The sequence below is a fragment of the Aristolochia californica genome, unplaced genomic scaffold (genome assembly GCF_029961685.1).
Source record: "Aristolochia californica isolate CCGP_79_NKW_82.1479 unplaced genomic scaffold, dmAriCali1.0.hap1 SCAF_13, whole genome shotgun sequence".
Lineage (NCBI taxonomy): Eukaryota > Viridiplantae > Streptophyta > Magnoliopsida > Piperales > Aristolochiaceae > Aristolochia > Aristolochia californica.
Genome location: NW_027181804.1, coordinates 1,846,063 through 1,865,798, shown reverse-complemented (window position 1 = coordinate 1,865,798; position 19,736 = coordinate 1,846,063). Strand labels below are relative to the sequence as shown.

The following is a 19,736-nucleotide window of genomic DNA, read 5'->3' as shown; positions in this document are numbered from 1 at the left end:
AAATGCCATTAAAAATAATTATTTTTATTTTTTATATTAATTAAATAAAGATACGACGACTATTAATCTGCCTAATTAATAACAAATTATTTATTTATTAATATTATATATCTAGTTTAATATCCACCTACACCGAAGTCATGGTACATTTGGCGCTCGTGCCGTGACTCGTGTGGTTAGATCAAAACGTGACGGTCGCTCCTCTACTGGGTAAACGAACTCGAAGGAGAGAAAGACGGGTTGCTGGTCCAGTCGCGGAAATGACGTGGTCAATTACTAGAAGCGGGCCCACTGTACCTACGAGTCGTGGATCATGCTTTGTCTTATTTGATCGGTGTTTCTTTTACTCTCCAACGCGTTGCTTGTACGTATCCGGTGCTGTGTACGCGGGCGGTTCGCTTTTTTGCCCTAGACGGAAGCACGTGTGGGGTCCGCATGCACGGTAGGTTTGGGCCTATCCCTGAAACTATAAATGCATTTAAAAAAACAATACACGTTCTCGAAAAATAGGTTTAAATAAATTTATTTAATCATAAATTTTAAATAGAATTTTTAATTTACTATTTTTTATCCTATTCGTTAAGATTGATTTATTTAATATCTAATTTCCATATACGAAACCCAAATATCTTGAAATTAATGTACTAATTATCTATTTTAAATTAATATAATATTTCAAAATAAAAATGGCTTTGCCATGGATCCCTATGTGGTTGGAGTGAGGGAAATTTTCCATTCTTAAGAAAAAAAAACAAAGAGAAAGAAAATATTTATTTTTTCTTTTTGCATGTGAAATGGTGTTTTCTAGCACTTATCCGATTCGAAGGAAATGAAAAGGGCTTTATACTTTCTTTCACTAAAAAAATTATGTCAATTTAAAACATCTTATCTAAATGCCGCATGATAATGAGTAAAAAAATCGACAAAAGTGAAAGAGCATTATTTAATAAAATGATAAAAATTAGTTATTATTTAATATTCATTATTTTAATAAAAAATTGATCAATTTATTATTTTGATAGCAACATAAATATAAGAAAATTAGTTAAAAGAATTTTTTTATAAAGAAAAATATTGATAATAAAATTAGTTATTATTTTTCTTATAGTGGTTAAACCATTACACACCTTATACATTTTAATGTCATATTTAAGTATTTATATTAAAAGTGTTTCTATATTTATAAGAAATCAGTAAAAAAGTTGTAAAAATAAAATAAAATAATTTTAATAAAAATTGAAAAAAAAATTTAAAATCCATTTTCTTGAAAATAAAAAAAAATCCCATGAGAAAACTCATATTTTTTTTTTTTTGAAATGAAAGTGTACAATTTTTTTGATAATATTTGACATTTTACACTATTTCTTTACCGCCATATGCATTCTCATAAATGACAAAAATGATCCGGCAAAATCTCAGCACTAACAGGCGTTCCCCTCGCACTCGCAGTGTCCACTACCCAGCTGCTCATCTCTTAGAAGCGGAAGGCAGCTCCTTTTTGGTCGTCGAGTACATTAAGTTCCGGACAAACTAGTTCGTGAAGGATACCAGATCCCTAAATTCAATCTCGGTCAAAGATGTGGCAGTGGGAGAACGCGACTGCCGGTGCCATTGCTGGATTCGCCACTGTCGCTGTTCTACACCCGCTTGACGTTGTTCGAACCAGATTTCAAGGTATCTCTGTTCTTCCGTCTTCTCTTAATGTGTTTTTCATATGCGCTGGATGGAACGCTGAAAGAGGACTGTTTCTTGATCGAGGTCGCAGTTAATGATGGTCGTTTAATGAATCTTCCGATATATAAGAACACGGGACACGCGATTGTAACGATCACCCGGGCTGAGGTTAGTTTGTTCCGTTGGAAATCATGGGTTGCGTGAATATTTTGAAGCTCGAATCTCGTCGTCTTGGATCCTGCAAAATTTGTATGGTTTTGAAGATTACACCGAAACTCGAGCTTTTTTTTTTTTTTTGCTATGTATGGATTAACGTATTTCATTTTGAACTTCTCTCGATTTCAATTCGAAGAATGACCGGGGTACACCACTCATGTATCCATAATGGCGACTCACATTAATACCCTTCAAACTCTTGAATCTGATTTTGTAAGTCCACTTCAAATAATAGTAATGGTGCTTTGTCCGAAACAAACAATTAAGAATGTTCTATTTTAGGTCTGCACTTTGCAGTGTAAACAGTGGCAGTGGAACACTTAATCGTTTTAGCCATCGGTACTATGGTATTCCCTTCATCGTCTGTTTTGATTCATTGCTTCTGAAATTACTCTCTGGACAGATTTAGTGTGTCCGAGATGTTGCTAATGCTGGATCTGGAAATTATTGTACACACTTAAGTGGGTGAAGCTGCTATATCATTTGTATGAAGTGGCTGCAGGAGTTTATTTTTTTACTCGACATCTTTTTTTTTTTTTTTTTTTTTTTTTGAAATGATGCTGATTTTTACTCTATATCTTCAAAGTATAGGGTACACCTTCGTAAGTGATATCCTTCTCACGTCCCTATTGCTGACAAAATTTCTTAGTCACTTCTTTAGAAAAAAGATTTTTAATAACAACCAATGTGGCTTATGCCCTAATTGATAACTTCTGTAGAATTTCTTTTAGTTCAAGTAACGTTCTTTATCAAAATGTCACTATAGAGATACAGAATATACATGGATTTCTTTAGATCCTTGGTATTGAACTCTGGATCGGATTCAATGATTTGAAAATGGAAGAAACTGTAGCAGTCCGAAAATGTTGGACCTGTTTTTTGGTATGGATGAGATTTGGTGAACAGAATATAGAAGTATATGTCCTAAGGTTAAGCTCTATCTGTGCAAAGAAATAGCCAAGATAATCAAAGAAGAAGTCAACACTAATTTAGAAAATCCATGCTCACTTATTTAGTAGTCTAATGTCGTAGGTGTGCATGAGCATGTGTAAGTCAAAATGGTTGTAGACAACAATCAACATTCATAATGGCTTTATTGGTATTCCCTGTGGGTGGTAGTACGAGCACATTGATGGCAGCCATTTGGACATAGTGCTTGATTGGGAGGTTCTTATACATAAATAAGACATGTATCTTTTTTTCATCTTTTCCATATAACTCCTGTCAAAATCCTATTCATGGTAGAGTCCTGGGTTTAGGATTTCAGAGGTGAAAAGCAGTGGTTCTCAAAATCTAGAGATTTTTGAAAAATATGTGGTTTGGCCTTTGTGCAAAGAACTTATCTTTTTAGCCAGCTAAAAAGTTTCCAAAGCTCTTATTTATGGAGATACTAGCTTTGAGAATCTGTGAATCATTAACAACTGGCAATTTTTCTCTTAACCAAAATTTGTTTGATGACTTCTTAATGCATGATGTTCCAATGGTAGATCTATCTCTGTTTCCAGCAGTGAATGGGTGCATGGATTTGCTTTCTTTTGAAGGAGATGTTTTTACCAGTTAAGAAGAAGCTAGCTAGAGAAAATGGACCAAAGAAAAGAATGTGCAAGCTGCTAGAATAGGCATGATCTCATCCTACAAAAAGTTATTGCTTATTGACACCATCTGTAGCTAGAAAGTCTGCATAACCTTGCACAGTGAAGGCAGCGAGACCAAGTCTGGTTCTTGTTTTAATGTTATTAGTCATCACAGTACCAAAAGAATCAGAAATCCTCATTCTTGAGGGTGCTAATGGAGTCCAACTCTTTTTCATGTTCTTATATACGCATGCCACTATACTCAACTTCTGCTGTATCAATTGGTTTATTTTATGTGGAAATAAAATATACTACTCTACACTTGCAGTAAATCAATCATGGAACCTCCAAACTTTTAGTTCCAGAACCCCTTGTAGCATTTTTACTGGTTGAAATACTACTCTAAAATCTGTTATGAACTGTAGCCGATTATGTTGGTCATGTCTGGAATCGGCCGAGTGGAAACCTTGAATCTTGCAGATTTTGACACTCTTAATCATGTTGATGTGATTTAGATGGGTATACTTGGCATATGATATGGTGTTTTCTGATTCCAAAGGTTTGAGAAGGATTTTTTGTGTATCACCTTGTCAAGATTCTTCCTAGTTTTCTAATCATATCCAATAGCATAAGTGATTTATGGACATTGTAGATACACGTGCTTAACTCCATTTAAGGGTTACTGTTAAAGTTAGAACTTAGAAATTGAATATATCTATTCTTGTTTTCTTTGGCTTTAGTGCTCAGATTTTTGTTTACAGTGTCCTGTTAGGTTTAAACAAGGAAAGCTTACAGCATTCAAATACTAATTGTGCCTTTGAAAATTTGCAGGGTTTGAAAGGCCTTTATGCTGGTTTCTCTCCAGCAGTTCTTGGTTCAACTGTTTCTTGGGGTTTGTACTTTTTCTTGTATGTTCTGACAGTTCCTTTTCTGCTTCTTGCGTACAGCCTCTTTTTTTTTTTTTTGAATTTAATGCCTTCTTTAAATGGTTTCTTTTGTCCTTGTGTTGTTAATGGGGTGACTAGGATAAAATTCTTTCGGCAAGAAGGCTAATTGTCCTTGTGTTAGCAAAAATTTCTCATATTAAAGCCCTGTTAAATTTATTTGAACTCTCTTCTGGTCAGAAAGTTAGCCAGTCAAAATCCTCAATTACTGGCTTTAATATTGATCCTACTGTGTTAAATTCCATGACCCAATACTTGGGTTGTAAAATTGCAACGCCTCCATGTTCATATCTGGGATTGCCTTTATCACCTACATTACCCTCCAAAAGCTCTTGGCACCTTGTTATTGAGCGCTTGGAAGGACGTCTGGCCACTTGGAGAGGAAGATTCTTATCCAAGGCTGGTAAACTGGTTCTCATTAAGTCCTGTATGCGTGGAATTCCTTCCTATTTCCTTTCCCTCTATCGATGTCCTGCCTCTGTTTGCCAAAGAATTGAACAGCTCAAAAGAAAATTCCTATGGGGTGAACCAAATGGGGAAAGGAAGTACTCTTTGGTGAAATGGGCTGAGGTATGTAAATCAAAATCTCTTGGTGGGCTTGGGATCCGGGATACTATCATTACAAATTCAGCACTGTTACTTAAATGGATTTGGAAGTTTAACTTATTTCCTGAATTAATTTGGAGAAAATTGGTTGCGGCAAAAGCAAATAAATTGTTGGGTTGGTGGACTGAGGGTGGACGATGTAATAGGTTGTCTCCTGTATGGAAAAAAATTGTAAAGTTATTACTTGCTTTCAAATCTACTGTAAAGTGTTACTCGGGCATGGGTTTTGTGACAAGATTCTGGACCGACTGGTGGACTGGTGCACACAGCTTCAACAACAGCCACAACTTGATTTCAAAACTGGCAAGAAATATTGAAGCTTCTATTTTTGACATGCGAATTGATTCAGGAGGGTGGAACCTAAATCTCCGAAGATCACTTTCTGACTCTGAGGCCTTGGTAGCTTCTGACTTCATTACCATGCTCTCTTTGGTAAGTCTTAAAAAATCGCCAGATACTCTCATCTGGATGCCCAACTCGAAAGGTAATTTTTCAACTTTCACTGCTTATTGCTTCCTAAGCTCTACCAACCATCCACAAATCAATCATCCATCTGCCATTGCATGGACTTTGCATGCTTCCCCTCATGCTAAATTTTTTATTTGGACTGCATGCTGGAACAAAGTCCTTACTTCAGACACCCTAATTCGAAGAGGTGCCCATGTCCCTGACCCTCTTTGCCCCTTTTGCCAAACTTCTACGGAGACGCCCACCCACATCCTTCTACATTGCGAGTATGCCTTATCGTGTGGGCCAACCTTTTAAACAAAATCGGTCTCCAATTCTGTTCCTCTCAAAATCTCCCTTCAACCATTCTCTCAATTACAAATACTAGCCTTCCGAAACTTGGAAAATTACTAATATCTTGTTGTGTGGGGCATCTTATATGAGCATTATGGAAAGAAAGGAATAATCAAAAATTCAACCTAAAGTTTATTTCTAGAGAAATATTGGTTGAAAAAATTATTGGTCAAGTTACTTCGTGGATTTTATTGCGTAAGGAATTCCGTGATCTTTGAGGGTCAAACTTCTGAGAAAACTGGCGAATAGTAGCTGGAATGTCCTATCTTGCTAGGCCCCTTTGTATGGCAATTTGGTCCCCTCCCCCTATTGGCCATTTTAAATTGAACTTTGATGGTAGCGCGTATGGATGTCCAAGCCCTGCAGGTTTTGGTGGTGTTGTTTATGATGAAAATGGAGTTCTTCTCTTTTCCTATGCCGGGCCAATTGGAAATTCGGACTCTACAACTGCTGAATTAACCGGATTATTTAATGGACTTCAAAAATCGTGCTTCTGGGCCCCTTTGTATTGAAAGTGACTCAAAAGTTGTTATCAATTGGTGTGCAAATAATGAACATCCTCCATGGCGGCATTGGGATATGTTTTATGATATATGTAATTTAATTTCTACTTTAAATTGTAAATGGAATTGTATTACTAGATCTGCTAATCATTTAGCGGATGCCCAGGCTAAACTACGCGTCTCTCTCCAACACCTTGTTGTGGAAGGAGGCCCTGTTTAGCAAGGTATTGTAATATTTTTTTTTCTTTTTTCTTTTTAATACAGTTTACACATCTTATTTTTAAAAAAAAAGAAGGCTAGTTGTCTTCTAACCACAAGAATATTGCTTTGATCTATCAAGCTTTATAAAAGTCCTATGGGCTCTTTTCATAGAACTTATATTGTTGGTTGCTTATAATTTGGAACTTTTTTAACCCTTATTTGGTCATTTATCTATCTGGAAGTAAAAGTGTTTTATTTTAGTTGTTTGGACCATGTCCAGGAGAAGAGTAATTTCTTTTCTCTCAATGCTAAATTGTTTGTAGTAGTTGAAAAGCAAAAGCGTCATTGTATTAGTAATTTCTAAAAGCGTCATCAGCTTGTGTTTGTGAAAAAAATTTCCCCCTTGTCCTCATTGGAGTTGTTTTTGTAAAATTCAGGATCTTTCAGGCCCTTTTTGTAATTGACATCATGATCCTAGATCAGCTAATACTTTAGATGATTCTTTTGCTAAAGAGGGGGTTTTCCTTCAATCTTTCGTTGTAAGGGATTCCCTCATTTGACTTTTCTTGTAGTTTGCCTTTTGGCTCTTTATACATTCGCTTTTTCTTAAAAAAAAAAAAAGAAAAAAGTTGAAGCCTAGTGATATTGTTAGAGATGTCTGAGGGGTATTACAATTTACAGCAGACATCACTTCTTTTATATTTTTACTAGGCATTTAAATATTAAAAGGATGAAATATGCACCAGAAATTCATTGAGGCTTCAGGCAGTATTAACTCTTTTTTTCCTGTTCATTTCCATTTACCAAATTTTAAACCAGATAATTGTGTAAAAAAATGAGAATTTCTTTCACCAAAAAGCAAAAACGAATGTCAAAGTTTATTAATCATTTGTCATTCTATTGCAGTTATAATCGAGCTAAAAGTAGATACCTAAGACGAACTGAAAAACAGCAGCTCAGCCCGGGGCTTCATCTCATCTCAGCTGCAGAAGCAGGCGCTTTGGTGAGTAGTTCAACTGCTTCATGACAAAGGACTTCAATACAACACATTTCTGTTTTGCATGTACAATTTTCAATGAATTTTGTGCATTTTAAATTGCACTGACCCTCTTAACCCCTTTTGACTTTCTTCTAATTCATAAATACCTTTATTTTCTTTCATACACATCTTCCTCCCCACTGGCACTAATTAACTTTAATAATGGTTGAGAAAATGCTGAATTTTGTTAGAAGGATTTGTAGCTGAGATGCTAGCCTCCTAAGTTTTTTCAGAGAGACATGTTTTTAGAAAATTGGATGCATTAGTTCAAACAGTAGCTTTTCTGGAACATGCTTTTACGGAGTTGCACACAAATTAGTGTAGTTCTGGCTTCTCACTAATGATTAATGATGCTAAAACATAACCTCTATCATTTTGGCTAATTGTGGGTTTTTTATTAAGAAGTAGACTCATAGATCAAAGTGGCATAATGTTTACCACCACTTTTGACAGCCTTGTTCCTATTTGTACAAGATGTCCACAATCCTTTTCCACTTTAAAAAGTTTTGTTTAAGGTAAGCTTAAAGTGCTAAGCTGGAGGAAACAGTGCATCTTTATTTAGAATAGTTGTTTGTGTGTTGTATGACTCATTCTGTTTTTAAGTTGATAATTAGTATGAAACTGAAACAATGTTGTGTGATTTTGAAGCTACATATTTGTGCCGGGTTCAGATGACCCAGGTTGTCACTATGATTTTGCAGTAAAATAAGTGCTGTTGGAAAGAGTGGTGAAGATTATTGCAATTATAAGAACCTTTTCTTTAGGGATCTTTTACAACTGAGTTTCATAGAGATTGGTGAATATTTTTTAGAAGCTAGAAAATTGGTGTAGTTGTTGAGCTATTCGGTCACATTGTGCAAGAGGAGAGCCCCAAAGTGGGTTACCAACAAGTCAAATTGTTAGAGATTTTTTTCCAATCTTTCATTCTTCCATCTGTTGGATTTAGGGTTGGGCCTAAGTTGGGTTAAACAAGGAACTCAACCTGACCCGACTCGATTGTGGTGGGGATGGGGTTTCCCCTTACCCCGTGGGGCATAGACGGGGTGAGGGAAAAAACCCAATATAGATGTGGAGTGGGGATGGGTTTTCCCATCCTTGCCCCAAACCCGACTTTCAGGGTTTACTGAAATTGTATGTTTATATGATATATAAGTTTTAAAAAAGAGAACTTGTTATTGTTTTTGTTGTTAGAGGTCAATTTAAATGACATGGATCATTACAACAAACTATTGTAGGTTTAGTGTAATTTCAAATATCTTATTTTTCATCCCCAACTTGTGAACTTGATCTGAAACTTGTCCCCTCTAAAATCCATCCATCCCTGTGAAAGCTCATCACTTGTCCCCACTAAAACCCATCCCTGTGAAAGCTCGTCACAAAGGTGGGGATTGTGAAAACCCATGATAGGTTCAAGGGATGGGTTTTAGGTATGGTTCATGACGTGAGCTTAGGATCTAACTTTAGCCTTGAGACTACAAGGTGTAAAGTTGGATCCAGGTGAATCCCTAGATGATTGGCTGAAGTTAAGAGATCTATACCCAACTAATAGCCACAAGATTTTTCTGATATCTACCCATGTGAAATTATTCCTACTGAGACTCCTCATGTCTAGACCTACTCGAAAGACAATGGGCCTGAGACGTGAACAACACAAATGGGCAAAAATTGGGTCCATGAAGGCAAACGTCCTGCTTTAATGCCCATGTTAAAGTTAGGTCCAAGTCCATAAAAAATGACTAGTCAAAGTTAGGAAGCCTTTCCCAACTAATAACCACATGACTTTTCCTGATATTAGCCCATGTGAGATCCAGTTGATTTTCTTTTCTTGCAAAACAGCCTTCGTTTGTGTCCTTTACTTTCAAACAGCTTTGGATGTTCACTTTATTGGCAAGACTTTTACATGGTAGATTCTGTTTATATTTTTTGACTGGACATTCCAGGAACTGAAGTCTGTATTTTTATTAAGGTTTATCGGGCAGGAGCCTTTGAATAGCCAGCTTTGAGGAACTTTGAATTAATGTTTCTTCCTGCATGATGTTTTATGTTTCTTCAGTGTTTAATTTTCAAATGATGGAACTGCTACTAATTTTTTCAATTTGGAGCTGATGGCATTACTCTACGTTTGTTCAAAGGTATCTTTATTTACAAATCCTATTTGGCTTGTCAAGACGAGATTGCAGCTTCAGACACCTCTTCAACTGTCTCAACCCTACTCTGGGTTCTCAGGTCTTTTAAATTTCTCGCAATCAAATTATGCTTGCACCCCAGTTTCATGAGCACCTTTCCTTGTGGAACTTAAAATTGTAGAATAAAATCTCTTGGAGTTACTTACAGAATAAATTTGTTCAAAAAGCGTTTTTGTTTGATATATTGAGCATTCAACTGGGATCAAAATTCCACCATATTTTGTGGAAGTTTACTGTTTCCGTGGCATTATTGACATTTGATGATTGTTGTAAATTTCCTTTTCCATCCCAAACTCCTTTTACTGGATGGCCATATGGAGGTTTCCAGCTGGAAGTCTTGGGTTCAAGTCTTGTCAGGAGTTTCAGGTGTAGTATGTGTCTAAAATAAAAAAATAAAATAGATGCTTTCTGGAGTACAAGATGTTTTCTCCTGAAATTTGATTGATACACTTATAGAATTTTTTTTTTTTATGTTCATAGTTTTTTAATTGCTCAATCTTTAAAAAAATCAGTTTTCTTGGATCTGGCACTGAATTTTTGAAACAGTCATCAGTCTGAACTTGTTATATTCCAATCTTTATTTGGGGGAAGATACCCAGTTGTCAACAATGTTTTGGCAGATAAAAAATTTCACTTCATGGTGGACCCTGCCATTATGCATATCTGGTTTTTCTGGTGGGATGACAGCAGAAGAAAAATTTTGTGTGGGAAGAATGATACTCTCCTGCTGCATGCAACATATTTTAAGGACTTCTGAATTTGTATGTGACTAGGTTCTGGAAAACCCACAGATTAATCACAATTACAATAAGGTTATAGCATAAATGCAAATTTTTAGTGACTCCTAAATGATGTAACATATTGCAAATACTTGTTAGAAGAGAATTTTCGTAAGGATCCTATTGTGGTTCACAATTTGTGCATGTCATTCTCCTAGAATTATGTTGGAGTTTTTGGCTGAAAAATATTTGTTCCTTATCGTGAGTAGAATTTGTAAAACCCTTTTGTTATTATCAGGAATGTCTTGTAGAAGTAGTAGTTTCCGTTTTATAAATTTCAACCAAATATATATATTTTTTAATTTGAGTTTGATATTTGGCAGAGTTATCATTCAAAATAACCTTCCTAATTTTAAATAAACATTTTAAGAATTAAGTAGAATAGGAAATTCAAGAATTAAGAGACGATAAATTTAGGTGAATATTCGGAGAGGAAATTTTTTTTCCTTTCTTTTAATGTTTGAGTAGTAAGAGTTAAATGCAACCAGCTTGTGGTTTTATGATTGAAGAAAAGTGCAATTTTCTCTCTCTCTCTCTCCCTTCCTGCGAGTTTGTTTCTCTTAACAAATACCAGTATCCACAGACATGGAGTCACAAGCACAGACAGTGATAAACATATGATCATGTGTTTTCTAATATTTTTTTGTTTTTAATACAGATGCATTAAGAACTATTCTGAAAGAGGAAGGGTGGCACACACTTTATAAAGGAATTGGACCTAGTCTTTTGCTTGTAAGTTACAGATTATTGTTCAGCTTCTTACCACAATTACTACTATTAATCAGTCTGTGAGGCCCTTCTTTGTTTTAAAAGAATGAAAGTAAAGAAACAAATATGAGTCTTCAGTTTTTGGAAATCTCATTTTTTAATTTTTTTTCTTTCTGTTTTTGTTCGTTTCCTTATGTTTTCACTCCACTCTAGGTCATCAGATCCTGTTCATTTAGGGTGCCTTTTTTTTTTGTGATAGAAGCCATAGTTTATTGAAATCAGTAGAAATTAGCTCGATTAGTTTGTATGTCCAAGATAAGGGGCTGCAATTGTGAGAGTGGAAAGTTTTATCTTCTTGGCTTCAGCAGGAGGCTGTTTGTCTGGGTGAGAAACTTTGATCATCGACTTCCAGCTTTGGTCCATGTTCTACACCCTTCTCAATTTCGGATATTCATTGTTTTGGTGGTCATGCTTAGTTTCCATTTGTTAAATAAAAGTAAAAAAAACTAGAAACAAGTTTCTTTCCCTTTGTTTAACGATTTTCCCCATTTTATTCATCAAATATTTATGAAAGGACTTTTCTACCGAAAGCAATGTCTGATTAAATTAAACCTTCAAGTCGTTTTTCTCAATATAAAGATGTAATTCACATTGGCTCAACGGTTTTTCTTATATCGTTTAAATTATAGCAGGTTTCTCATGGTGCTATTCAGTTTACTGTTTATGAGGAACTACGTAAATTTGTTCTCCAAATCAAAAGTGACCGAGGAAAGGCTGCGCTCAGAGATCGTGAGAAGTTGTTGGTAGAATTCAACTCTTGCCTTTTAGAGTTTTTGAGTTCTGTGGCTAAGATGGCTCTAGATGAGTCTTATCTAATATGCGCATGGAACTTGTTGCACATTGACACATTAGTGGTTGAAATTCTGGCAATACCTTCATTCTTTTTTTGTACGCAGAACTCACTAGATTACGCTGTGCTTGGTGCCACATCCAAGTTTGCTGCAATGCTGTTTACATACCCATATCAGGTACTAGTTCCTCCCCCTTGCTTGCTAACATATCACCAGTACTTCAATTAACAAATGTCGATGTAGGCTAACGCTTTGTGAGTTGTCTTTCAGGTCATTCGATCACGCATACAGGTATGAGACTAATATTAATGAGAGATATTTGTACAGGTTCTCCGAAATTCTGATGCTTCTTCTTGAATACTGCAGCAACGCCCAAATACCGACGGAGTCCCAAAATACGCAAATAGTTGGCATGTCGTTAAGGAAACCCTAAGGTGAGACTTTTTCAGTTTGCTTTGTACCCCTCGAAATACATAGAACTCGACTGGTTTATTTGAAAGGGATCAGTGCAAGTTTGTCTCAATTGCAATGGGTACAAAAAGACTGCATGTATGGGTTATTTTTTCTTGGGTGTTTCCTATCCGTTATCTATGGCATTTCCTTGATCGAATTCTTGAGTGTTTTCTTTCAGATTGGGTTCTGTGTGGCTATCCCAGGTCAGTGAGTTTCAAATGCTGATCCTCTTCTTTTGTTTTCCAGATTTGAAGGCATCCGTGGGTTTTACAAGGGTATCACAGCCAACCTATTGAAAAATGTCCCAGCAGCTTCTATAACATTTGTAGTTTACGAGAATGTTCTCAACCTATTGAGATTGAGAGATAGAAACAATTGATTATTCAGCCATTTACGTCTTTTACGGTGTAAGATAGATTTAAGCGCATGGTAATTCATTGTTATCATGCTCATGCAATTTAAATTAATGCTGATCGTAGACTCAAAAGCAAATAAAGCAAAATGTTTTCAGCAATATTTTAAATTAAATTAAGCATTTTTTACTCCAATATCCTTGCAAGTGGCTCCATCATAGCTAAGAGCATAGAAGAGCATCAACCCAGAATCCTTTTCTGATGGTAACCTCAGTGATGGATCACTCTTCCTGAAAGGCAAAACAGAGAATACCATGATGAAAAAAAATGTCTGGTTCATGATTTGAACAACCAATCAAGACAAAAATAAACCTCCATATGTTATTTACTTCTGAATTGTATTTTAAATGTGAATTTACATAAGACAATGGTCAGAGCAGTTAAAATAATGTCAAAACAACAAAAATGGCAGTAAAACAGGGATTGTGTAATTAGTAATGTCACAACAACAACCTAGAAAATTATAAAAGAAAGTGGAATACCTCTCATAAGTGGTAAAATCAGACACAACTTGAATTATCATCAGTCTCAGCTTGTTTTCCAAATATTTTCAGTGCTAGTCCATAAACCGATTTCCTTTTCATGGAAGTTCCTTCAGAAACCAGCCTCACTGCCTATGTACAGCAAATATGTTAGACAATCACAATACTTCAAGATTATTTATGTTTTTTTCCTTTTTTTTTTGGAAAAATAACTCAAAACAAAAGTAATAAAAGAATAAGTTGATAATATGCTCCTAAGGTACTGGCAGTTTCTATTTTGTCAGACAAGATATAAGATGAATAATTGTTTGTTTTGCAGGCTGTAACACCATAAGATAAGATAGTAAGCATAGACTTTGGACCCATGATCAAATAAGACATTTAGTTGTGTGACATTGGATCAAGATTGAGAGTTTAGGAGAGAATAAAGGGAAGAGAGAATTCTAGGAATCTGTGTCAAAAAGAAGAAAGGAAGATCTCGATGAAGTCAATCCTCCTCTCATATGCTTTATTAACATAAACAACAGAAATGCTGTGAGGACATATTCACTCCTCGTTTAAGCAGTACACAGAATTCTGTTGCAGACAGGTGTGCCAAGCAGGGGGCCTCCCTCCTTGCCCCTCTTGTTAGGGGGGCGACCTGCCTAATCTTGTTTGTTTGTTTCTGGTTCAATAAATTCATCACTTTCTAAAAAAAAAATTAAAAAGTAAATTACCCATACTAGATATAATGACAATACTATTTTACAGTAAAAAATCCAAAAATACCCATGCTTATGCATCTAATCAACTCCTTTCGGACAGAATAATAAGAAACCAAGACTCATTTGGTTCATGACTCAGTGAACTCGTTTCCACAAGGGGTTATTGTACAGGTTAAATAACCCATACCATATTACTAGACATTGATAAGTCCAGAAAAATGGAAATGTCTCAAATACTGAAGGATTTATAAGCATCACCACAATTTTTCTTACCCAATTGGACAGGTTCACCCTGGGTATCTATGTAGAAAATGTTTCCTAAAAAACACTAGGTTTTCCCGTTTTCAAGAAGAAAAGAAAAAGTAATAGGTTTCTTCATGATCAGCAAGGAAGTGATCAGATGTGCACAAGTGCAAATTAGTAGATAGAGAAAATAAAAGAAAAAAGAGCTTTTCATTTCATAAATACAACTCCTGAAAAGCATACTTTTAGATTCAGGTATCCAATCACAAGGCTCATCCTTATAGCTTACCCCATTTGCTATGTCTATACTGCTCCAAGTGTGTTCTCAAGAGCAAGAAGGCAACTTCCAGATGTAAATTAGAAAGAGAATCCTAAACTTCTTCAATTCTACTTGCTAAACTTTGAAATGACTTTAGTTAAACCTCAAGCCGATATTAAGGGCAAGAAATAAAAACAACCAAACATGATATGTCAAAAAATTGAAAACATCCAATACCAAAATGCAAGTGGCCAAACAACTACTCCAGCAAAAGAGAAAATAACAGGTGGTTGACCTGTTTCGTTACATGCATTGATTTATTTAGGATATCTCAGTTCTTTTGTCTGCCCATCTTACAACTTGCTTGAGAAAAAGAAAGCGCTCCAAAATAAATCTTGAAAAGTTACCACTCTCACATTTTCCAACCACTCTTTGTAGAAAGAAAATCACGACAGCACTTCAAACAATTTTATCCAGGGTTGAATTCAGTTAAATCCTTTTCAAGCTCAAATGCTTACCATTGAAAGAAAATGACCTTTGGAGACTAGATTTCTCAGTTAAGCTTACCATCGAAAGACTATGACCTTCAGAGACTAGATTTCGCAGATCATTCTCAATTTCTGTTTCTGATGGAATATCTGCATCAAAATCTGTTTTCCCTTCAATTAAAAATGTGATTTCTCCCTTTGGTTGGTGACTAGAAAAGGCTTCCTTTGCTTCTCTCAAGGTGCCACGCCAAAACTAATCAATGAAGAGAAGTTGATAAACAAAGTAAGAAATCACTCATAGATAATAACCTCTCATAAATCATAGGACAGTAGAATTAATCCTCAAAATAAAATCTTTCACAAAAAAAGTATTCATATGATACAACCACCAGTTGAAACTTGCAGGTGCATGAATGATTTGCATGTTATGATAACAAAAAGTACGCTGACTACAGAAATGAAGGTAATCAACGTGTCCCGTTGCAGTCGAATGAAAAGCTTTCTGAATCATATGTAGGCACTTTAACCATCTTATATTAGTTAGGTAGGATGATGATCAACAAATGCCTAGAGAAAAAGGTACAATTAGAAAGGATGGCAAGCGAAGTGCTACCTCTTCATGAAGTTTTGTGATCTCCCGCGCTATGACACATTGCCTGGCAAAGTCCAACTAACATTAGAAAGTCTTATCTGTTAAAGAAAATTTTGTTCCCCATCTGAAAAGAGAAGATAGAACAATTGAATAACAAAAGAATGATAAACATAGCTAAAAATTCTGCCATTTTAGGTAAAAAATAGAGCTACTGGAGCTACTAGTTTCAGATTTTCAGGCGATTTTTTTTAGGTTTTAAATTTTTTTATCACTATCATAACCACTTAATAATTTAGGTCTAAACCAAGAAAGGCAATGCAAAAAAGATAAAAAAACAAGGACATAACTAAGTGAGGGAGGCACAGAACATAAAGACACACAATTATACTGTCCTAAGGTTTCTAGTCTCATGTGAGACAGTGACTAATTGCACGACATGTAAACTTGCAACCCCTCAATAGTAGCTTTTACTTTTATTCAGATGCAGAAAAAAAAAGTAATGTAGATTTTTACTGCCGGAATAGGTAATCTACAAACTATGTTAGGGGATTTTTCAAATGATACCTTGATTCATTAAAAATAGATGAAGCTTCCTCTAGAAACTGGTGAAGCTTGTGAGGAGGAACAAAGAATATCTGTGTCGCAGTTTCGTTGGCGGAAATTGCTAGTCTTTTTCGTCTAGATCCAGTGTTTTTAGGAAGAAAACCCACTGAAAAATCAAATCATAGGAGACATGAGCATGCAAAACTTTAAATATTTCAAGAGAATTTTAAATTTTGATAGAATCAAATGGCTGAGAATGTTACCAAAGGAAAATTCATCAGTGGGCAATCCAGATGCAGAAAGAGCAGCCACAAAAGCAGATGGCCCAGGGATTGGAATAACTGGAATATTTTCTTTCGCACATAATTTTGCCTGCACCCAGATATGTATGGGCATCGGTTAGCTTAAGCAACTAGACTGTTCAATGATTTTTGGTGAACAATTGTATATTATCAATCATTTCAATCAATTGTTCTCAACTGAAGTTCATTTTTAAGGAAAAAGGTTAAGTTATATGCACAAGCTGTATACAAAAATCAAGTACAATGGGAGAATGATTAGATAAATGGTAACTTAATTAATTAGAGGATATTTCTTTAAGGACAACAGAATGAAGTCCAATGAGCTCAAGTTGAGGAGCAGTAGCTCAATTAAGAAACAGGAGCAGGACTGGATGAGCCCTTCTAATACATATGTATATATCCACCTCAAACTCGATCCTTTTCAGATGTCTCTATTCCCTTCTCTATTATATTATTATATTCTTTCTTTCTCAAAAAAAAAAAAAAACATATGTAAATATATAAGCACATTCATCAAGTGCAAATAAACAACATATGAGAGAAAAGAGCATACAGGAAAGCAAAAAACATTCAGGCTTTTGTGTCATGATAATTTTTAGAAAGCTTGGGGAATGCATAGTTTCAAAAAAGTTAAAATTCTAAATATTTCTCTTTTGGTAAGATTAAAGATGAAGCATAGTGGATACATGATAGCTGGAACAATTCTAGGACAAGAAAACGGTTTATACTTTTTTATCTCTTCACCACAAGGAAACATAATATTTTGTATCCTGAAAACATCTATTTGAACTTTATAGAGGTGAGACCCTTCAATCTTTACTTACTGACTCCTGTGATCGTATAGGCCTTCTTGCCCATTAACAATGACATAAGTAGGCTATCATGTTAAATGAAAAAATATAAAATGATTTGTTTTGTTATTTTCTTAAGGGTTGTGAAATGAATAAATGGCAGTTTTGATGTATTCCAAGTTGATCATAAAGAGACAGAGCCCTCGTAGAACGATAGGACATTCTTTATTCAAAATCAATTTTCAACCAAGTAAGACACATAATTTTACGTTATGTAAACGAGGATTACCCAAATAAAAAAATACTCACCAGTAACGTACCAGGATCACTAATGCCCGGAGTCCCTGCATCACTGATCAAAGCAACGACTTCTCCTTGTTGCAGCCTCCTTAAGACCATCAGTTCCCGTTGAGTTTCATTGAATTTGTGATAACTTAGCTGGAAAACTATATGACTGAGTTAATATGAATAAGAAAACAGAAAAGTTGTTTATGAAATCTACTTAAATAGAGCAGAACTGTTTATAATAACTGTACGAGGTGAAAATGCACTCACAAGAGGAGTACAAATACTGTAATGACGTAGCAATTTCCCAGAGTGCCTTGTGTCTTCTGAAAGTATGACATTTGCTGATCGCAGAACACGCAATGCACTGCACCAGCACAATTGGGGTCTTGTAAGATTTAAAAATGGCAGTGGACAGCTCATGAATCTTAAAAGGTAGTATAGTAAAACTGATCTCTAAGCTTTTTCACAGTTCCAAGTGGATAAAGTATATAGGTGTGCAGACAACCTCAACTTATTTTACATTGATCTTTCCTACTTAGAACTTTTTAACATTCTCCAATAATGCATTTGAACTCCAAAATTAGGTTCTCTTTTGCTCGGGTTGAGCATTCAAGCTGCTATTGACTGTGGCATTTTGTACTTAACTTTGATACACAGGCTGCAGACCAAAAGATTCAATGCAAAAAATTCTATTCTATCTCATGCAGTGGACATGGTTCTTTCATCAACAAATTATGATATACTAGGAATTTAGTGGTTCAACAGATAGACTGTGGTAGGAATGGCTAAGACAAGAATTGTAAAGTATGTCTTTGCACAATTATATCTATAAAAGCAAACTACGTGATATACATAGTTTACAATCAAAACAGATGTTATTGGTGTACCAAAAATAGTTCTTCTTATTTGACGCATACCGCAGAGTGATGTCTTCAAGATTGCCAATCGGTGTTGCCACAAGATATAAGCCAGCTTTTAGAGGACTCTGCAGAAAAAAAGTAAAATTACAATCTGGTCGAATCAAAGCTTGTCATTTCCACTCTGGTGTACTGGGTAAACTAGTCAACATTAGAAATCAGAGAAAGCCAAAAAGAAGATTAATTTGACTCTTCGTTTTGATCAACTTCAAAGATATTTATTCTTCATGTACAAGATATACATAAACTCGAATTACATTCAAAACTACCAAAAGGGAGGAAAAGAAAATAACGAAATCAGCGGTTAACCGAGAGTAAAGAGAAAAGTAAAAGAAAAAAAAGAAGGCCAGCAGAAATAACCAATTCGAAGGATACTTCCGCTTTCTGTTCTGGGTTACTTGAAGTAGCGAGAGTGCGATTGAAGGCCGCAGCTGACCGGATGGCCATAGAAGGAATCCTCGACGGCCATGAGAGCGCGGGAGAGCTGAGCATTTTGTATCAATCTGGGAATAACAGTGTCATAAGTTGGACGTACTTCAGAAATCCAAAACGCGGGAAATCAACATTTTCTCAGGAACTTTGAGACTGAAAGTGGATGACTCTGGACTCGAATAAATTCAGCTCTTTTCTAGCAATTTTACACTTTTTACCCGTACACCCGTCCTTATGTTCCATCCGCCATTTTACACGAAACAGAGCGCAGAACTGCCCGATAGTGAAGTTGCTGGCGTTATAATCACCGACCTGAAAGTTAAATAATAGAGAAAGGGGAAGTCGAAGTGAATTATGTTTTTTTGGTTGCCGTGTAAATTGATTTTTTTTTTGTTAATGTTCACAATAAAAAAATATAGTGTAAAGTGGATAAATAGTTTATTAATAAAATATTTGATAGACTGTTTGAGAACTTGATAGATACAAAAAAATTGGATAGATTTGATTGAAAAACCCAAGATTAAGAAGACATGATCATAGTTAACCTCTATCACGGTGCAACTCCTACTCTTTCTCGGTCATAATAAACCCTAACAGCGGTGTCCCTCAATTATAAAGAGAAAATTAAGGCAACCACCATACAAAGTAAAATTCCCAAACTGCACTTAATGAAATAATAGTTAATATATCATGGACTAGGCAGGGGGTTTCCCGCCTCCCTTCCAACAACCCCCACGGCGATCTTAC

The 19,736-nt window shown here is 35.5% G+C and overlaps 2 protein-coding genes across 6 annotated transcripts; one reads left to right on the top strand and one right to left on the bottom strand.

The window, feature by feature from the left end:
• Nucleotides 1-1,456: 1,456 nt before the first annotated feature.
• LOC137948125 (folate transporter 1, chloroplastic) lies at nt 1,457-13,059 on the top strand. 2 transcript variants are annotated; one of them, XM_068794083.1, is made up of 11 exons: nt 1,457-1,674; nt 1,766-1,842; nt 4,296-4,372; nt 7,426-7,522; nt 9,691-9,784; nt 11,182-11,255; nt 11,921-12,034; nt 12,188-12,259; nt 12,353-12,373; nt 12,449-12,516; nt 12,782-13,059. In XM_068794083.1, the coding sequence occupies exons 1-11, from the start codon at nt 1,578-1,580 to the stop codon at nt 12,912-12,914; spliced, it is 924 nt and encodes a 307-aa protein (XP_068650184.1). In that variant the 5' UTR covers nt 1,457-1,577; the 3' UTR covers nt 12,915-13,059. The 2 variants fall into 2 exon arrangements, with proteins under 2 accessions (XP_068650184.1, XP_068650185.1); XM_068794084.1 differs by having other exon boundaries at nt 11,924-12,034; nt 12,782-13,058.
• Nucleotides 12,973-19,257, bottom strand: LOC137948123 (uncharacterized). 4 transcript variants are annotated; one of them, XM_068794080.1, is made up of 11 exons: nt 19,214-19,224; nt 18,918-19,060; nt 18,528-18,625; nt 17,908-18,004; nt 17,662-17,790; nt 16,523-16,631; nt 16,281-16,425; nt 15,738-15,780; nt 15,204-15,377; nt 13,431-13,562; nt 12,973-13,178 (listed from the first exon to the last, which is right to left on the bottom strand). In XM_068794080.1, exons 2-10 carry the CDS (start codon nt 19,047-19,049, stop codon nt 13,449-13,451), a joined length of 1,041 nt encoding a protein of 346 aa, XP_068650181.1. In that variant the 5' UTR covers nt 19,050-19,060; nt 19,214-19,224; the 3' UTR covers nt 12,973-13,178; nt 13,431-13,448. The 4 variants fall into 4 exon arrangements, with proteins under 4 accessions (XP_068650181.1, XP_068650180.1, XP_068650182.1 ...); XM_068794079.1 differs by having other exon boundaries at nt 18,918-19,257; XM_068794081.1 differs by having other exon boundaries at nt 18,558-18,625; nt 18,918-19,257.
• Nucleotides 19,258-19,736: the final 479 nt, after the last annotated feature.

Coding starts and splice junctions, on each gene's coding strand:
- LOC137948125 (XM_068794083.1), top strand. CDS start 1,578: ATGTGGCAGTGGGAGAACGCGACTGCCGGTGCCATTGCTGGATTCGCC. Junction 11,256..11,920: donor TTGGACCTAGTCTTTTGCTT/GTAAGTTACAGA, acceptor TTTAAATTATAG/CAGGTTTCTCATGGTGCTAT. Junction 12,374..12,448: donor TCATTCGATCACGCATACAG/GTATGAGACTAA, acceptor TGAATACTGCAG/CAACGCCCAAATACCGACGG.
- LOC137948123 (XM_068794079.1), bottom strand. CDS start 19,049: ATGCTCAGCTCTCCCGCGCTCTCATGGCCGTCGAGGATTCCTTCTATG. Junction 17,791..17,907: donor ACAGTATTTGTACTCCTCTT/GTGAGTGCATTT, acceptor ATAGTTTTCCAG/CTAAGTTATCACAAATTCAA. Junction 15,378..15,737: donor TCACAAAACTTCATGAAGAG/GTAGCACTTCGC, acceptor TTCATTGATTAG/TTTTGGCGTGGCACCTTGAG.